Source organism: Micropterus salmoides, unplaced genomic scaffold, assembly GCF_014851395.1.
Source record: "Micropterus salmoides isolate LMB-PRFRI ecotype aquatic unplaced genomic scaffold, ASM1485139v1 Ms_hic_scaffold_2, whole genome shotgun sequence".
NCBI classification, from domain to species: Eukaryota; Metazoa; Chordata; class Actinopteri; order Centrarchiformes; family Centrarchidae; genus Micropterus; species Micropterus salmoides.
The window spans coordinates 23,428,369-23,447,015 of record NW_024041150.1 but is presented as its reverse complement, the minus strand read 5'-3'; the positions used below and the strand labels follow the sequence as shown (position 1 = coordinate 23,447,015).

Genomic DNA, 18,647 nt, shown 5'->3' with positions numbered 1-18,647 from the left:
AATACATGCGTTACTTGATTGTCACATCTTTCTGTAGATTTTAAAAGGCAATATTCTACATCAGAGTCACGCAGTTGAATCCATGCAACAACAACCTACATAGTAAGTTAAGAACTAACTTTGCTTTAGCTATTTTTTTCCCCAAGCAGCAGCCTGTAGTGAAGCTTTATTGCACCGCTCAAATGCTGCACAGAAATGCACCTGATAATTTTGCTCCCTTGTATTTTGTTCCCCAACAGCCATTCACCATCCATATCTGCAAACTGCAGTTTGTTTAATGGGCCGAGCTTTGTGCCGTTGAGTAGCTCATAAGTGTTACAACATGCACGCCTCGAGGTCCGATGAGTTTAAGGGAGAACATTTTCAACATTGCCTGCAATTCATTACCTGGAACTCTGATCCTCACTTGCAGTCACTTTCTCCTCTCTTCTGATTTGATTCTATTACAGGTTTAAACATAAGAAGCTTTATATGGGGCTTTGCATAATAACTTTGGGGTAGAGGAGGAGATACAAATCGCTTGGGCTTGAGAAATATGAGATGCAACTAACTGCTGTATCATGTCATAGGACAGAAGGTGGTCTGGATTAGTTGTTACCCACAGCAGTCCATTAGACTATGGCACTGTGGTATTGGTTTTCACTTCGCCCCATCCAACCACCCACACCAAACATGCACACACACACACAAGCATAACCCTTCTATTAAGTAAACCTTCCGGCTACTCCATTACATTAATTGACCAGTTAAGAACATACAAAGAACAAAAGAGAAAACACACAAAAACTAAAGCCCTTTGAGAAAAAGCGATATGCAGTATATACTCTCGATTTGCATTGTGAGCTGCGGCAAATGTTTCTTAGAACAGTCTAAAAGGGCACAGTTCTGTCAAACAAAACAAATGCTTCCAGCTATCTTTATACTTTAAGGTTGCATGCTAAAGAGAAATGTGTGATGATCCCTGGTGAGAAAAACAAATTAACTGTCACATTACTAGCACACTTTCTGCTCATTATATTGGTACCTTCTGGCTGATGAGGTTGACCCAAGGGGATGTACAGTTGCTAAAGTCGGGTCCCTGTGGGTCCCAGTATCCCTCCGGACCCATGCACATGTGTGAGGCCACGCCTAGAGAAAGAAGAAAGACAGTGACTTAGTGAGAACAATGCCATGGGATTTATTAGATCAAGAGACACAACCATGTCAGTAAATGACAGCTACAGTGACACATGTTTTGTCAACGCGTGTTTCAGAAAGATCTCTTGGGAGACAATCACGCTTACCCACATTTCTCATTCTTCTAACTCACTTTTCCCATTATAGAGTGATGGACTACACAATGCTTTCAGTCTTGTCGACAAATGCCCAATTCTTCTGTATGTCAAGCACTTTTCTTATTTGCAAAAACTTGTCTAAATAAAACTGCAATGTCCCAAGGAACACAATTCTTAAGTGATTCAATTAATGGTTGTAGGAAAATGTAATTGGATGGTTTTATCTTAAAGTGACTAAAATGAAGTTGCTTCACTTGAGGCCAGCCGAGCTTGCCCAGACAGCGTCTGTATTTAATCATTAAAAGTCAGACAGTGTCTGTATGTGTGTGACAGTTCAAACTCCTGCATGAGGAAGAAAATGCTCCAAAATAGGTGCCAATTAAGTCTGCCATCACTGAATTCATCACGAAAGGTCAATTAAGCTGGTTTGAAAAAACTGTCTCTGCTGAGAAATAGAGACAGACAGACAGACAGACAGACAGACAGAGAGAGAGAGAGAGAGAGAGAGAGACAGAGAGAGCTGTGGGGAGTGACTGTTACAATTTTCCATCTGGGCTTTAGTAGAAATAAAACTTCAGATACATCATCTGTTAAGGCTCTCTGACCCTGTTATACCTACCTTTAACCTTATTAATTGTTATTATAAATTAAATCCATTTAATTTGGGCTGCACAATTTGGAGAAAAGGTCATAATTCAATCATTGTGGACAATATTGTGATTGCTATATAACGGAACAAATGTTATATGAGTCTCCTTGCTTGATTATCAAGGAAAATGCACCTAGAAGGAGTACACATTGGCACAATGGCATCCTGGCTAAATCTACATCGGTCCAAAGGCTCCATCCACAACCTTTAGGAGGACTAGTATAAATGAGTGATTAAGTATAATAAAATTTTATAAAAAGAATAATGTTCAGTTAATAGTATACCGTTAGTATAATGTTAATACATTAATTACTATATTCATTATAATTTCATATTATAGTATTCTATTTTACCACTGGTTGAATATTAAATCCAGTTACAGCTGTTTAATTTCAGGAGGTTGTTTTAATTCATTTAATCCTTGTGCAAGAAAATGTACTATGCACTAACTTTTCAATAATCATATTGTTCAACATCTGAATGTTTGCTGTGGTAGGTGAGTAGTGAGTACTAGCGATTGCAACTGCAGTTAGATAAATTGTGCAACCCTACATTTAATCAAAAGACAGACAGTATAAACCACATTTTTGTGTGTATGTGTTATTTGCAGTGACTCCAATGGATGCACTGAATTCAAAAGCAAAGAGTCTTTGACTTGTTCTTCCACATACCTGAAATAACTTGCGTCTATATTTTCAGAGCAAGGCTACATGCCGTCATTAAATTGCCCTTGCTTGTACTTGGAGGGTGAGAGGGCCAGCATTAATGGATATACATTTTGATTGACATACAATTTCCTTCCCCAGTCCACCTTGGACAGCCTTATGTTTGATGGGTTTATAAGATAAGGAACTCTGCATTCCCTCTTTTATTGAGAGGCAGGAGAAGGAGCATGAAAGAGGACAGTAAGACAGGGAGTCGGAGGGGTATGTAAGGGGAGACCGAATGACAGCGAGCGAATTGAGGTAGATGGAAGGGGAGCTCGAGGAACTTTCAAAGAGTGGCAGAGGAAGCTCACACAGTCGTGTTCTGCTTGGCAGTGTTGTCTGAAGAGCAATGGCTTTGAAGAGTTCGCCGAGGGGAGGTGGGGTATGTGTTCGTCTTATCTTGCCATATGACGGCTGTTAGTGAGGTCTCGACGGATGCTGGTGTTGCCCATTAATGAAGCCTGTATCTGTGTGTGTGTGTGTGTGTGTGTGGCTGATTGATGATACGAACAGAGTTTCTTTAGGCTTCGAGCCAGATTTGGTGGTATGATGTCACTCCCCAATCTAGGGTGACTTGTTCTATAAAAAAAAAAACATGATAGGGGGGTTTCAGCAAATTCCTTAACAAAGTCACAATTTTGTGCAGTTTTAAAAGATGTCATTTGCATCACCTCTTCTTTTGGGTTTGTTATAATCTATTACCAAGACTGAGTTGCTTTATTTATGCAACAATACTGTCTGACAGCAGAAACCCATAATATCAAGGTTTCTAGGTTATTGTACCTCAGTCAAGTTTAAGCTTTCATTCTTCCATTGCAATTCATCTCTTAATTTTAAGAATTCAGAATGATCTTCAACCTTAAAACATCAGAGCCTTTATTTAAAAAAAGTCTAAGCTCAGTGGCCAGGTCTCATTACAATAGGAAATTCTGCTGGATCAGCACTCAGCTACTCTTACTTTCTGAGGTAACTCTTTTATATCTAAAGCAACCAACATCGATTTTATCTGAATGTACACTTGAATTCATTCTCTTAGCATTGATAGAAAGTCAGAGCTGGGACAACATATACAGAAACACATGGCCTGATGCCTGATAAACAAAGCTCAACAGCCCTTTCAAAATTCCTAACACAAATTAGTTTAGCCACTAATTAATTACACCAATTGTGTCCTGAGAGACAGGAAATAAATATGGGTGTGTGGTGTACTAGTTACTGGTTTCCATTCACATGCGATGCTAAGCTATCTTTAGGCTTGCACCCGTGAGTCAGGAACAAAGAGTGAGGAGGGAGGACAGAAAGCGAGCGAACTAGTGCCACGGGGAGAGTATAAACATAAACAAAACACACACCAGCGACCAACATCAAGGCGAAGAGCCTCACAGTAGACTGTGTCTCCTAACAAGAGTATTGACATCATAACAGAGTGAAACAACATGTGCTTTTCCCTTGCACATTTTTCAAAAGAAAGGTTTTCAAAGATTAATCAGGATAACTGCATGTAACTATAAAACTACTGGAATAACGTGTAATGCACTGTTATGAACTGATTGTGAAGGTGAAACTCTCAATTTTCCGGTGGATCTGCATTCCAACGCTCACTAGTCGTCATTGGCTTTGGGGAGGGACCAAAAGAATGCAAACCTGGATATAATGAGTTTCCTTCACGGGGCAACCAGGCTCACCCTTAGATAATCCACAGGACAGAGCCAGAGTCAAACTGGAGAGCTATTTATTCCATCTGGTCTGATCATTGCTTCCATCTGGTCTGATCATCCCTCAAGTACAGGTGGCATGTGTGGCTTGCAAGAAGAATGTCTGGGCTACCTTTCTTAACCTGCTGCCACCATGCCTTGGACCCACATTATTTCCCAAAAATGTTTATAGATAAATGAATTGCCCTCATTTTATCTTCCAAACAAATGTGGCTAACCAGGGGGTGTGTTTAAAAGTTGATGGTCTTCAGGCTACTCATTTTCCTTGCCCCCTCAAACCTCTTTATGTCTGTGTTCAATTATCTTCTGAAGGAACTGATGGCTACAAAATAAGACAAGATAAGAGTTGTTATGAAACCAGAATTGCCCTTGAACTATTATAGAAAACTACATTACCTGAGGTTCCAGGTGGACATGGCATTTTTGCCATCACACCCTGCTTGGTCTTGGGCCAGGAGATGTCCATAATCACCAGGGGATTACAGTACTCCACCCTGATGTTGGGAAGCTTGGAGGAAGGTGGTGCCCTGTCGTTGTCTTCTGGGACCAAGCCCTCCACCAGCGTCTGGGCAGGAGCCACTACTGTGGACGTGGTCCGTGGCCACTGGGCCAATGCAGTTGTTGTGGCAGGCACCCTGGTAGTGGTAGTCCTGGTTGTGGTGGTTGTCATGGTAACGGTGGTTGGTCGAGTGGTGGTCCTTGTCGTCGTGGTCGTTGTGTCCATGTACACCATTACAGAGGAGGACGTTTCTGGATAAAGGGGAAAGAAGGATCAGAGTGAGCTGACAGATTCTAGGAAAAATGCAGAGTTGGAGAAAGAAGATTGAGAGTAAATGTCTTTCTTTTTTCAGTCACACTTCATTAATGTCTGAGAGGAATTTTAATGAAAAAAATGACAGTGTGTAGAGGGGAGGGGGGGGGTTCTATTCTACTCTCCTTTCCATTTGTCAGTTTAAGAGAAGATAGTTCAAAGTGGATCAATTGGAACTGGCAGGTGTGACTTGCATGGGCTTGCATGGTGTCTAGTTCGGGACCCCTGCTGGCTTGGCTAACACACACCACACATACGCACACTTGCAGCCGTCTAGTCTAAATGGAGCTGCTGACGAGGGCATCTCTCTCAATGGCTGGGTGTTGTAGCTACATGCTATTTCTGGGTCAGCCGGGACAAACTGGAATACCTATTTCCTGGATGAGTCCTCCCTGTGGTTACACTCCAGGAGGTGCTTACTAATGATGTTGTTTACCTTAGCTGTTGGAGACAAGGGCTATCATAATACTAACACACATGCACACATACACTGGCTCAGTACTCCTTTTCTTATACACCTCCTTGACTCCTCTGTCATCAATCATCCCATCTAAACATCCTTCATATTCCTTCCCCTGGGTCCCTGATAGGAAAATAGGAGCCCCAAATTAATTTAGCTACAGGCCTTTTATGAATGTGTGGACTTAAACCACAGAGGGTCAGAGGACACACAGAGGTCACACTAGCCAGGCCTTTTCTATGAAACTGTGTGCTATGGAATATCTTTATTTAGGAACATTGCTCTGTGTTCCTTATTATACATTTGCATTATTATTTAAGATTCTTCAATTTGCTATACTGACATTTATATATGCCATGATCTTATTACTGTCTGTGGTTTGGAAAAAGGCAGATTGCTGTAGTTCCCATGATAGAGCACTTTCTCACAGACACACACGATCTGGGCCTTTGCAAAAATGCAATTTGGGACAAGCACTGTTTCAGCCTAATGCAGAGATACAATCAAAATGACAAAAGTGACAAATGGTCCCAATCTTTGTATGGAAGGGTAGCAAAACAAAATTTAATGAGGGTCGATTTTAGGGTGGCGGGTGTAATGGACGTCACATATCCAGAGAGCTCAGATAACAGACATCACTGCTGAAATCCACTTCAGTGAGTTTCAATTTGCAATCGGATGATTTCTCTGTATGGTGAATCTGAAAGCGCTGAAATAAGACAGCATAAATTAGTGCCACTGTTTTGGGAAACGCAGAGACGCCTGGAGGCTGTAATGACACAAACCAGACCACTATCAGCAGTCAATGCATTCAACGCTTAACAGCATTCAGCGACAGCCAAGGTTGATTAAATAGGTTGCCGTCGCAGCAAGAGTTCCACGCTGATTAAGTATTTGTTTTCTCTCACTAACAAAAGAATTTGTTGTGTTTTTAAGATCCGCAAGTATCTTGGACACTCCTGTGGAGGCACTCCATCAGTAAAGTGGAACTATAAGAAGAATCTAATTGAATTGCAATGTGAACTAAAGGCATGCAGAGCCTGTTTAACTCTTAACTACCTGGTAATTCAGGATGTATTTTCCAAATGTGTCTCACAGACAGAAATAAAAACAAATCAGCAAAGTATACAGCTGTAAACTGAAAAAAACAAGAGCTTGGAAAAGATACGATTGCACTAGCGTATATGGATGCAAACACTTCACTGAGCTAGCACAAATGCACAAACCCTCATCAATCAACATAAACTGACACCACCACCCATCAACAGGGCTTTAAAAATCACATGAATGCTCAAATAGGTATTTAACATTTCCACCAGCCACCAAGACATCACCATTTACATTCTATAACCACTATTAGACATCATCATCAATCTGCGCCACGGCATTTCAGTGGATCCTTCAGCTGCAGTGATCATGAAAATAGTAGGGAGAAATATCTTCAAGGACACAGGTCTATTCATTTGATTATTTATGAAATAACTTATTTATGCATCTGTATTTGAGGAGAAGTGATAATGATGTTAAATATGTCACACCAAGTGGCATAATTTTAAGTATAATTGAAATCAGCCGCTGGTGCTTAAACTGCATATAGTAAAGGAGACCATAAGAGCACCTGATGGTAATCTGATCATGAAAATTCACAGCTCATATTGGGGTCAGTAATGGTCACAGTGCACAGGCTCAGATACGCTAGTGGCTAAAAAGGTGTGCAGATGGACCTATTAGGATAAGGGAATTATTCTACTGGTCAGGACGGCTGATACAGGAGCGATTCTGTCTGGGACACATTTTTGCTGAGGGAGATTGTTGCTTTAGCTGCCCAGACTGATATAAGTAAACTGTACAGTGATATGTGATGCATTAAGCAGTTTTATAGGAAGACGTAATAAGAAATACCGGTTTATATATTAGTTTTTAAAGCATCTCTGTGAGGATTCTCAGTCATCCAGGGCATAGCTATCCAAAGAAGTTGCTGATATTTCTGAGTTAGTTTGTTGAATGTGTGACACAAACTAAGAAGTAAACACAACGCAACACGAGAGCTGGCAGAATGGGACCACAGCCAGGAAACATGTTCCCGGTGAAGTAGCCTATGCTGTGTTTACATCTTGTTTTACATTTGAGATTAAAACCATTTAAAAATGAATCTGTGATATGCTAAAGTATGGTAGTACACAAAGGGAAGAGTCATTATAGTCAGCAAACTGACACAGAAATATCAGTTAAACAGCAATATCTATATTTCTAGGATTGCTAGTATAAGCTAGCATTAGCCACTATAAGCCACAGGTCATGTTAGACCAAGAAAAGCTTGAGTAGGCTAATTTCAATTCAATTCAATTCAATGTGCTTTGTTGGCATGAATGTTTAGGTTAAACAATGTTGTCAAATCCGTTTGCAGCTAAATCATAAAGTTTACATTTTGAATATGACAAGAATTAATGCAACCATGACCGTTCATATAATATATTTATATGTTTTGATTTGTAAAAGAAACAATGTGCTGTTTCTTATTTCAAATGTTACATGGTCTTGCTTTAAATTTCATGATAACCTCCAGCATTAATGACAATGTGATGAATTTAGTTTACCAATCCTTTTTAAATAACAATAATGAAAGTTATCATAACCTTCTTTAATGCTGGAGGTTATATGACAGTACAGAGAAATATGGCTCGAGGAAATCGCCATCACAGCGTGAGGTTAATTCAAAGTCACTAGGAACCATGTCTAGAATGTAATTCCATACTTCCAGTTGATCCCGTTGAGCCTACTGCTGAATTATTTTTCAACGCGCAGCATGTTAAATACGCCTGCAAAGACACACACAAGAGACAGAGAGCAGAAGCGGAAAAGAAGAAAGTGTCCTTGAGCAAACTTGTATATCTTTTCCGTGAGATGAGCACAAAAAAAAGGAAAGCCAGCAGCAGACTGCAGCCACAGTCTGCAGGCACTATCGCCTTGGAGACAACACAAGGACATTTTGTTTTGCTTTGCCAGCTTTCCCAATCTATCCAAAGGGATGAAGAGAGACAAAAAAAAAAACTGAACTCAAGAGCACAAACGAGGTGAACAGGACTTTGGTATGCTCTGAGGGACTCGTGAGTGACCTTAGAAGATGATTTGAATGTGATTTTGGTTATAAGTTTTATAAAACAACACAATGGAGGTCCCAATAAAAAACTATAAATATAACTATAGATGGGTGAACTCTTCTCTTGTACTTAAAATAATGTTTTCTTAATAAAATCCCCCTCTTTGCAATATTTTTCTTCTAGAATTAGGTATTAGGACTTTAGATATTGCTCAATGATACAATGCAAGAGTATATCATTCAATTATATATATATAAAATTCAATAAAATGGCCTCAAACCTAAAAGTAATTCATCTCCTGTATATTTAAGGTTCAATGCATTCCCAAAGGCATTACAAAGTTGATTAAAAATGAATGATACTAACATCCAGCTATCAGATATTCATGATTCTTAAGCTAAGGAGCTTAAGAATGTTCCCACACCTAAAGAGGTGACCTTTTCATTAAAAAAAAACGTCTGTGGGTACTCCAGCTTTCCTTTCATTGAAACAACAACTCCACTCCTCATTTACACTCCACTTCTATTGCAAAAGATCCCCTTTACCAAACGCATGAAGTCTGTTTCCACCACACACAGAGCTTTGTGCTTCATTTCAAAGCATTAATTTCGAACTAATTAGCCTCTCTCACTGTATCCCAGGGCTCGTGGCTTCCACAATTAGATAAGCCCACTCTACTTCGCTCCAGGAAAAAAAAAACAAAAAAAAAAACCCTGCTATGCTATTATGAAATGAATCCGGTTTATATGACTTGCCATTTCCGTACCGAGAGCGGGCTTGTCGGCTCGGAGAAACTTCTGCAGACTCGAGATCAAAAGAGGTGGAAAGGGCTTTCGGGGGTAAAAATGAAATGAACATCAGACGGTTAAGTGACTCTTCCAACCTCGTGCTGAACCCAATTACCTCCTAATGCATGGTTACATCTTCAGTAGGCACTTGCACAGACAAGAAAATATAGGACAGTCTTTGTGCGATGTCACCCATTAACTTTCTACTAAACTGTTTAAAGACTTCCGGGTGCTGGGACATGTATTTTTAGAGTGAAGCATACTCGAAGCCCAAATCCGTTATCACGGATCTCAATAAATTACAACCATATACTTGTTTCATTTGGCCTGTTTGATGCTGCTTACACTTTGTAACTTAGTCTACTTCTCTTAAAGTTAGGTCTCATGTCAGAACTTCTTTTTAGGTACATTAATTGTCCTGATGTTTCTCATCATTGCAAGCATCGTGTTTTGGACACAAGTGCTAATGACTACAGGTTAATAATTTACTTGGGGTGGGTTTTCTTTTGGACATTTTAGGGAAAATGGATTACGTTTGCGCTCCTTGCTACATTAAGAGCTGTGAACTAATGTTTGATATTTTTGCACATCTCAAGTATCAAGTGTCAAATTTCCATTTATAAATTAGAGCTGCAACTATTCATCGATTAGTTGTCAACTAATAAATTAATCAACAACTATTTTGATAATCGATTTATCTGTTTGAGCAATCTACTAAGAAAAAAATTATCTGATTTTATTTGTGAATATTGCTCCTCTAGGACAGTAAACTGAATATCTTTGGATTGTGGACAAACAAGACACTTGAGGACATCATCTTGAGATTCGAGAAACAATTTTCACCATTTTCTGACATTTTATAGACCAAACGACTAGTAACTCATTTATCGAGAAAATATTTGACAGATTAATTGACAATGAAAATAATGGTTAGTTGCAGCCCTATTAGAAATTCAAGCCGGGTTTGGTGCAAACTGCAAAACTTCACTTTAGTATTCACAGTGGGATGCTTTGTTGGATTGATGGCAATGTTGCTGCTCTACTGGTTGGGAGTTGTATTGTATTTGAGAAGAAGAAATGTACATATTCACTACACTGTTGCATTATGGGTTGTTTATAGCTTTAAAGTTGCTAGTCTAGCAAGTATCTGCCATCACCATAAGGTTGCCAGCCATCGGAGACTTCAGGAAGTCAAAAAATAGTCTAGCCCATTAACTCCACAACTTGTCATTTTACACTTCAGTTTTTGTTTGTTTGATATAACTTTAGAGATGCTTGTAGGTGAATTGTGTTACCTTCAGACATAACCAAGCTAGCTGTCTAAGCTAAGTAAGCTAAGCTTACCAGTGTAGGTTCTAGACATGCTTGGCCTGGTTTTGATCAGGTCCCCGCATTTGACTTTTGACAAAACTGTTAACAAGTTATGACCAGCTGTACGTCGGAAAGTGTATGGATGCCGTGTGTTTGCGCCTCAGACTACCAAATTTTGATTGGTTTGAGAAAAACAAATCTACATCTAATAAAACATAAATGGCAAACTTTATACTCAACACCAATAGATATGAAATAAGTAAGTGTACGCATATAGATACACACACACACACATATATTTGTTCATCTATTTCAAGCTGTCTCACAAAATCAGTACATGCTTCATTACTGCATGATTCACTCAGCTCCAAGGCTTATCTGTTCCCTCATGTTTATGTCATGCGATCCCACCAAAACGCTACACATGTCCTCTGTTGCTGAGGGGAATGGTAGGAAAATAAAATGATGATAAAAGTCCTGTCATTTAATGGAGCCTTTTGTGGCGGGCCCACAAATCCATCAGAGAGTGAAACTGGGATGTGGGTGGGGGTGGAGGGATAGTAGTGATGATGGTGAGCGGGTGCGGTAAATTATGCAGCCAGACATCCGGTAATGCTTCGATATCATCTGACATGATGAGAACCGTAATGGATGGGAGCTATGCATTGTTTGGCAATTAATTTCTCATTCCAAAGCTCTCTTCCCGGGACTTGAGAGGGCATCTATGGAGGTCACGCAGCGCTGGGAGAAGTGTATGCGCTGGGCTGATATATAGGCACTCATGGACACAGGCCTGGAGAGACGCAGTGTTTGAGTTAAATGACAGAGGAGACATGAGCGAAGCCTGCTTGCATATGCACTATAGTGAAGTACTGTAGGGTGAACTGATTCGCTGTACAGATGCACAAATGTGTGCAAAAGGCACAACGTGCTGTTTTCTGCCTAATGTGCATGCATAAAGGCTAATCAGCATTTGCAAAAGAGGATTTTGCTAATTAGATGTTTATTTATTATTATTCCGTATACTCTCAAATAGTCTCAAAATCCCAAATCAAAAATACATTATGCAAATCTGTCATGCATCTGCACATCATTATCAATACACTACAGTAAAGGTGTGCATTAAAAACCCACAGTCCACAAAATTCCACACTTAGCAACATCTTTTCTAAGCTAAATGGAAGAATGTTGGATGCCGTTTTTATTTAGAGCCAAAACTCAAGTCTCTCAGGCTACTGACAAGGCCAAACATCGTCAAACATACCAGGAGAAGCACAAGAAGGAAAACAGGAGTGTGAGCACATGAGCAGAGGGGGATTTTAGGCTCCCTAAGAGGAAAGGCACACTCCTCCAAGGTTTCACCATTTGCCAAAATAAACGTCGAGTAAGGCTTTTCAAAAGAATGTCAACCAACAACAGAATGGGCCAAATGGATAGGGCAAAGCTGTGCAGAGAAACTCTGACACTGGCGATAAAAAGAGTTACTTCAGACGCCTCCAATCAGATTTACTCGGCTGATTGGCCAAAATAAATCACTTTGTGCTAGTGTGCCACCAAACCTGTTAAATCTACGGTGGCAATTTTTGGGGGGGCTCTAGAGGAAACAGTAGCAATACACACACACACACACACATCAGGAGTAGAATAGAGAAAGAGCAGAGTGGAGAGGATCCCACACACTACAGTATACCTCTAGTCACACACTTTTTTTTTCCTTTTGAGTTTGATATTCATCAGGTGAAACATTTTTTAAATCACTGCCAACTACCTGCTTAGATCACACACTGCACAGCTGATCGGCTACATGAGGATAGCTGGGTTGAAACACCTTGTGCATTTAAACAAACAAGTGGAAGAAAAACTGAGGAAATAAAAATAATAATTTTTGGCTCTACACACTGAAAAGAAATTTACATATGTACACAGGCAGGGACAAATGTACCTATGCCTAATAATCCTCATTCTCCCAGTGTTTCACATTACACCAAAGTCTTTTACTATAAGTATGTTTTTTTCCCATTTCTGCATATGTCAGAGCAGACGGATAGGGTGTTGGCCTTAATTGAGGGATTGCCTGCCACCCCTCTCGCTACACAGGTGATCTGTGTATGATTTCTGGATCAAGGCCCATGATGGATGGCCATACAGGAGGAGGGATGCCAGACAAAATCATGTGATACATAATGGGGTATCACATAGAGCAAATGAACATGCCACATTCAGAACCACTTGAAACATGAGCCGACCTGCTCAAATTTGCAAAGGTTTCATTGAACTTCCATATCAGAAATAAAACAGAAGTATCCTAAGATGAGCAACACACACACACACTAAACACACTAATAGGGTAACAATGGTTATATTTTACAATATATTACAAATTATTCTCACATGATGGAATATGGTCTTGAAACATTCAAAGAGGCTCCGAAGCACCAACAAAGCACTCCCTGTTTCTATGCTAAAAAATCTAAAGCTGCATTACTAACAGAGCCCCATTGTGTTGAAGCATTAAAGGGTTTGCAAGACCATGCATCTGTGCATGTGTTTGTGTGTGTGTACATGTGTAAAAAATCATTCTAACTATAATCCTAAACCTTGCACTTTCCCTCGAAGAAAATTGCCCTCTGCAAGAGGTGCACCAGGCATGTGATAAGTGCGTAGCCTGCAAATAAGCATGTAGCCTACATTTCTAAGCCTCGACTTCAAAAAGGGTTTCATGCAGCGTGCAAAAGACAGTTTTATTGTGGAATAGTAGCATTTACTTTGAATTGCTATGCAAGTATTCCCTAAAGCTTTGTAATCAAGACAAAAAATATTTTATGAGGGTGTCACTTCAACCTATAAAGTGTAATAGCATGTCAGAGTACACCAATCAAAATCAGTGAAGGGTACTGGAAGGCTAGCACATAAGCAGTGGAACCCAAAGGATAATAGTTTGTGCCTTTAAGAGCACAGTGAGTCACACTCAGATTATCTCCATCAAACTCTGCCAGCCTGCATTTACTGCTTAGACAGTCTTAATCAATTTAGCATGTGTCGGGCACTTCCAAATAGAGCCAAGACGGGCCTGAGTGTCCAAAACATCGGCTGTTTCGGCATGAAGGTCGGGGCGCAACGTCTGCGGGCTCCCTCCGGGCTAGCTGGGCTGGCATCACGCCCTGGCCAGATGGCAACATGTGGCAGAATTACAGGACTGCCAGACAGGAAATGTATCTATGACACCAACAGCCACATGCTATGCAACAATGAGCCAACAAAAGCATCACTCTACACTACAGTGGCACATTCAGGCATTAGATGAAGGATTGAGATCACTGAAAACCTGAAAGTGAATCACTGTACACAATCAGCAAACTAGGGCTGTCCCCAACTAAGAATTTACATAGTCGAGTCAGAATCGTCAAGTCCTGCCTATAGTCGACTGATAGTCGAATCATGCGTGTTTTTGTGCACGGCGATTGCGGGGGGGGGGGGGGGGGGGGGTAATCTCGAGAAGCTGCAGAGCTACAGTCTCTATTCATTCAACTTACACTGTACAAATTTTCAGCTAAACTGAGGTGCTCTCTCTCTCGCCTGTCATTCACCGGTCTTGCGTGAGTTTTGCATGCCGTGCTGCCGACAACTACATGCACGTCGCGGTTCCTCGCGGGTCTATTTCAAGTAGCCGGCTATTTACAAACGATAAAATATTCTTTGTGTGGTTCATCAACAGTGATAAATTATCTGAAAGTCCCGCGAGGTGCGGACAACTCCGCACGACGGCACTGAAGCCGGGGCTCCGTCTCTTCCGCAAGTGCTCCTCTTCCGCCACCACACACACACACACACACACACACACACACACACACACGCTACGCCTACACATATGCACTGACGACCCAGGGTTAGGGTTACAATTTTGGATTTATTCACGCACTTTTAAAAACATTTATTGAAAGTTTTTTTTTACATGTTTACTTACAGCATTAAACGTTGGAATGTATATTGTAATAGGCTGTATATTAACTAATTTGGAGAAAACTGGTAGTTCTATGTAAAATCAGACCCCCATATCGCCAAAATGGCATGATCCTTGATTCGCTGCGAAAAAATTGCATCTAACCTACATATGCTGCAGCATAAGCAGCATGGATTTTTATCTTATGACTGCATATTAGTGCTGCTGGCTGGCGTGTGAGACTGAGGCAAATTTTCTCATGTGGCTGCCCTCGTCTTTGCAGCTCTGTGGTGTCAATGCAGCTAGTGCCTCATGCTCACTGTGGAAGACAGCTCAGAGGTTATTTTGGTAAAGGTGAGGCCAGGAGTCATTTCTTCAGGAACAGTACAGTAGCGCAATTCACTGCAAGCACATGAATCTTATTTGGTTTAAATTTAGTTACTAACACCATCTACTAACTACTTTGGAGTAAATTCGACTGAGACTGTGGCATGCAGCAATCTCAAAACAGAGCATATACAGTTGTGTCACAATGCAGAATATGAGATATATTCCATATTCTTTGGTTCAGTCTGATTGAATTTTTGAGTTGTTAAAACACAGTCACTGCCAGGGCATTTCTGCAGCACGGCAATATTGAATTTAAAATGGTAGGCTGTTTTGACACACATCACATCACCTTACAAAACAAATATTGCGTCTCCTACAATTTCAACAAACTTTCGATTAACTGTTCAGCCCTAAAAGTGAATGTGCTTATCTAAACCAAAAATTGAGAGTCTACAGCTATGCCAGCAGCTCTTTGAGGCTGCACATAAGCAAAGTGGTGCTTTGAGCTAAATGCTAATGTGACAGTGCTAACATGCTTGCCACAATTAATCAGGGAACAGGAATATCTGTACAAAATTTCATGGCAATCCATCCAATAGTTGTTTGCCATCTAACATATAATATTTGATAATTTTACAGAATTTAAAAGATGTAAAATGTGTACACAAATTTATGGTATATATATATATATATGTATATATGGTATTAATAATCTAGAAACTTCATTAGATATATTATTTGTGATTATCCTTGGGCCTTAACTGGTATGATGACCCAGAACAGGATGACACAGAACAGTACATGTGGTTAAGAGAATGGGTGGGTGGATGCTTTGTTGAGCAGTGACAAGAAAGTATTGAGATGATGTGATGTACTGGTTGTGACCTTCCTTGCCTGGTCAGTAGCAGTTATACTACTTGCTATCTTGACGCCAACTTCATGCAACTTTTTCCACTCAGAGCTGCTTGCGAGGCCCTGCGTCAGTTGTGACTATTTGTCCTCAGTGGGTTGGACTGATGAGCTGAACCAGAACACTCCAAATGGTGGATCTGGAGAACCGGGTCATTAGACAGTTGGGAGACAATGAACTGCCACAACAGTCGGAAGATTAACAACCCTCTGGAGGGGCCATTGTGGCCTGTGTAAATGAGTTTGCATATTTTACATTTACTGATAGGGAAAAAGTCAAATTTTCCTAGAATTTGTTCCATTTTCTCGTACACTCCTGGCTAATCAAATATTGTATGTGCTGTATGTAAGGCTTTGTGGCTGGCTTCTTTTATGTTTTTAAATGACCATAGAAAAATTAATTTCTCAGTTGTCCTTGCATATTCTGCATTGAATGTGATCATGTAAGGGGGAGTAATGGTAAGAGAGCTTTTATATCTGCCTGCTAATAGCTTACTGTGGAGCACTTTTTTTGTCACCAATTGAGTGAATATAATTATCAGTGGAGTTGTCATGGAAGCACTCTTTGGCATAGGTCATCTGTCCTTGAAAACAGGGTGCTTGGACAAAAATATTGCTCTGTCTGTTGAAGAGACTTTAGCAACTGCTAAACCAATTGTGGGGAGTATTCTAAATGCAGGAAAAATAGGTTTCTTTTTATCAATATCATAAAAATGTTATTCACATTTTCTTTTGGTGAGGTAAAGAAACAACTCCCTTCTACCTTCTACCAAAGCACTGAAGGAATACTAAAATATCCTTTGCTGAAAGAGATCAAAAAGCATCTACATCATTACCCTAGCCCTGCCTACTGCCCTGTAGCATGTGCTGTGCCCTGGCCCATGTGGTTCGGCATCCGGCACGGGCCCCAGCTGTGGGGGCCTGGCCATTTCTCTCCTGCTCTGATGCCCATATCCCATGCTCCACTTGTATGGCAGGTCATGCATGCTCAAGGAGGTGGAGGCACAAGTGGAAATGAGCTTGTGTTAGAGCGATCACAGAATGAAACATTTGTGGGAATTGTTAACAGTCATGATGATCACGGCACTGAGTCAAATTTCAAAAGCTTATGTTTGCAGCAAAAGGAAAGTTTGCTTTAGACTCCACATAGTGCGCTAGCCTGCTGGTTTACCTACTCAAATCTTGGGGCTCACTGAATAACAGCAAAAGTTCCAAATTTAGGTCATCAGTTGTGTTGCCTTTTTTAATTCAATAACGTTGCTTTAGGTCAAGCTAGTAAAACTCTTTTGTTTCAAGCTTTCCTTCTTGGTAAAGGATGTTTGCGTTTAAATGGTTTCAAAATACTCATCCTTCCACACACTTGCTCTTTCACAGCAGCGTCCTCGCTGGAGTTGCATGTAAATTGTGCAAACTATGTGATTTGGCAGCAAATATAGACTAATTTGTGTGCAGTGACGTGGTCTACAATGACGCTGATTTAAACCATTTTGTTCTAGCTATCCTATCTCAAAATTGGGCTTCTCAAGAGACAAGTGCGTGGAAAATGTGCACAGCTAAAAACACTCCCTTTAACAAGAATAAGTCTTGGTCTCGAAGTAGATCAAATGAAACGGTTTATTACTCCGCAGTCCATTCAATCACTCTTTCATTTCTTATCAGACTGTTTATCTGACATTTATATTTGTTCGTTGACTCCATCCATCCACTTAATGCAACATTTTACTATCTATATTCATGCAGCAGCCTCTTTGGAGGGCCGCCTATTCTGCACAACAGCAGCCAAACACACTACTCAACATCTCTCCAGGAAGTCTAGTTCAGAGAATTTGCATTTGCATGTGAATGTGTGTGTACATTGAGTATCCGTGTTAAAATGTGATGGATAATCATTTAATACAGAAAGCGCATGAAAACACCATTTCACTTTCCTTAAATACAACAAATTGTATTAAGTGTAGCAGTGTATCATCAAAACCAAACAATGTAAGCATGGTCACTGAATGAATGAATATATTACGGGCTGTGTTGAAGCAGGCCTCAGTGTATGAAAAAGATTTGAGGTAGAGTAGCAGCCAGCTAAGGAAAATAAATTAAACTGGCAAGCGGCAGGTAGCGAAAGCTCCAGAGGAGAAAGCAGAGGTAGGGACTTCACAGTCAAATAACTTGTGACATTTTTGACTAGAGCTGTTGATGAGATAGCGCAAAGAATTACCTTGGTGTGTCAAAACAGGTTCTTTTTTTCCCGTTTCATGCTTCTCAACAAGCGCCAATTTATAAAAAGAACAATGGAGTGGAGAAATTAGACTTTTCAAAAGACTTTTGGGAAGTTTAATGTGTGCAGTCACTTGTTCTTTTGCAAAGGCAACAGCTAGAGTGAGTAAAAGCTTGTGGCTGACACACAAAGAGTGGAATAGTTACAGTGTAAAACACCCAATGTGTCATTGACTTCAAGTTAAATTGTTTATAATTTATATTGTTTTGTGCCTGACAAATATTTCCTCATATTGTTAAATGAGAATTGATAAAGCTCATTATATGACTGCTAGAAGGTTGAAGGATTTATGCTAATGATTATTTAGTATCTATCAACAGTATCAATGTGGGTGCTTAACTTTATTTCATTTCCATTTTGGTGATTAAAAGTACAGAAGT

General features: G+C 40.2%; 1 protein-coding gene across 7 annotated transcripts in view; it reads right to left on the bottom strand.

Moving 5' to 3' along the window:
* LOC119912376 (adhesion G protein-coupled receptor L3-like) overlaps nt 1–18,647 on the bottom strand; it is a 224,473-nt gene that overhangs the window by 72,739 nt on the left and 133,087 nt on the right. For all 7 annotated transcript variants that reach the window (XM_038731552.1, XM_038731549.1, XM_038731551.1 and 4 more), the window contains 2 exons: nt 4,742–5,095; nt 1,025–1,128 (listed from right to left, as the gene is read on the bottom strand). In XM_038731552.1, coding sequence (XP_038587480.1) covers nt 1,025–1,128; nt 4,742–5,095 — 458 coding nt within the window. The remainder of the gene's footprint in view (nt 1–1,024; nt 1,129–4,741; nt 5,096–18,647) is intronic.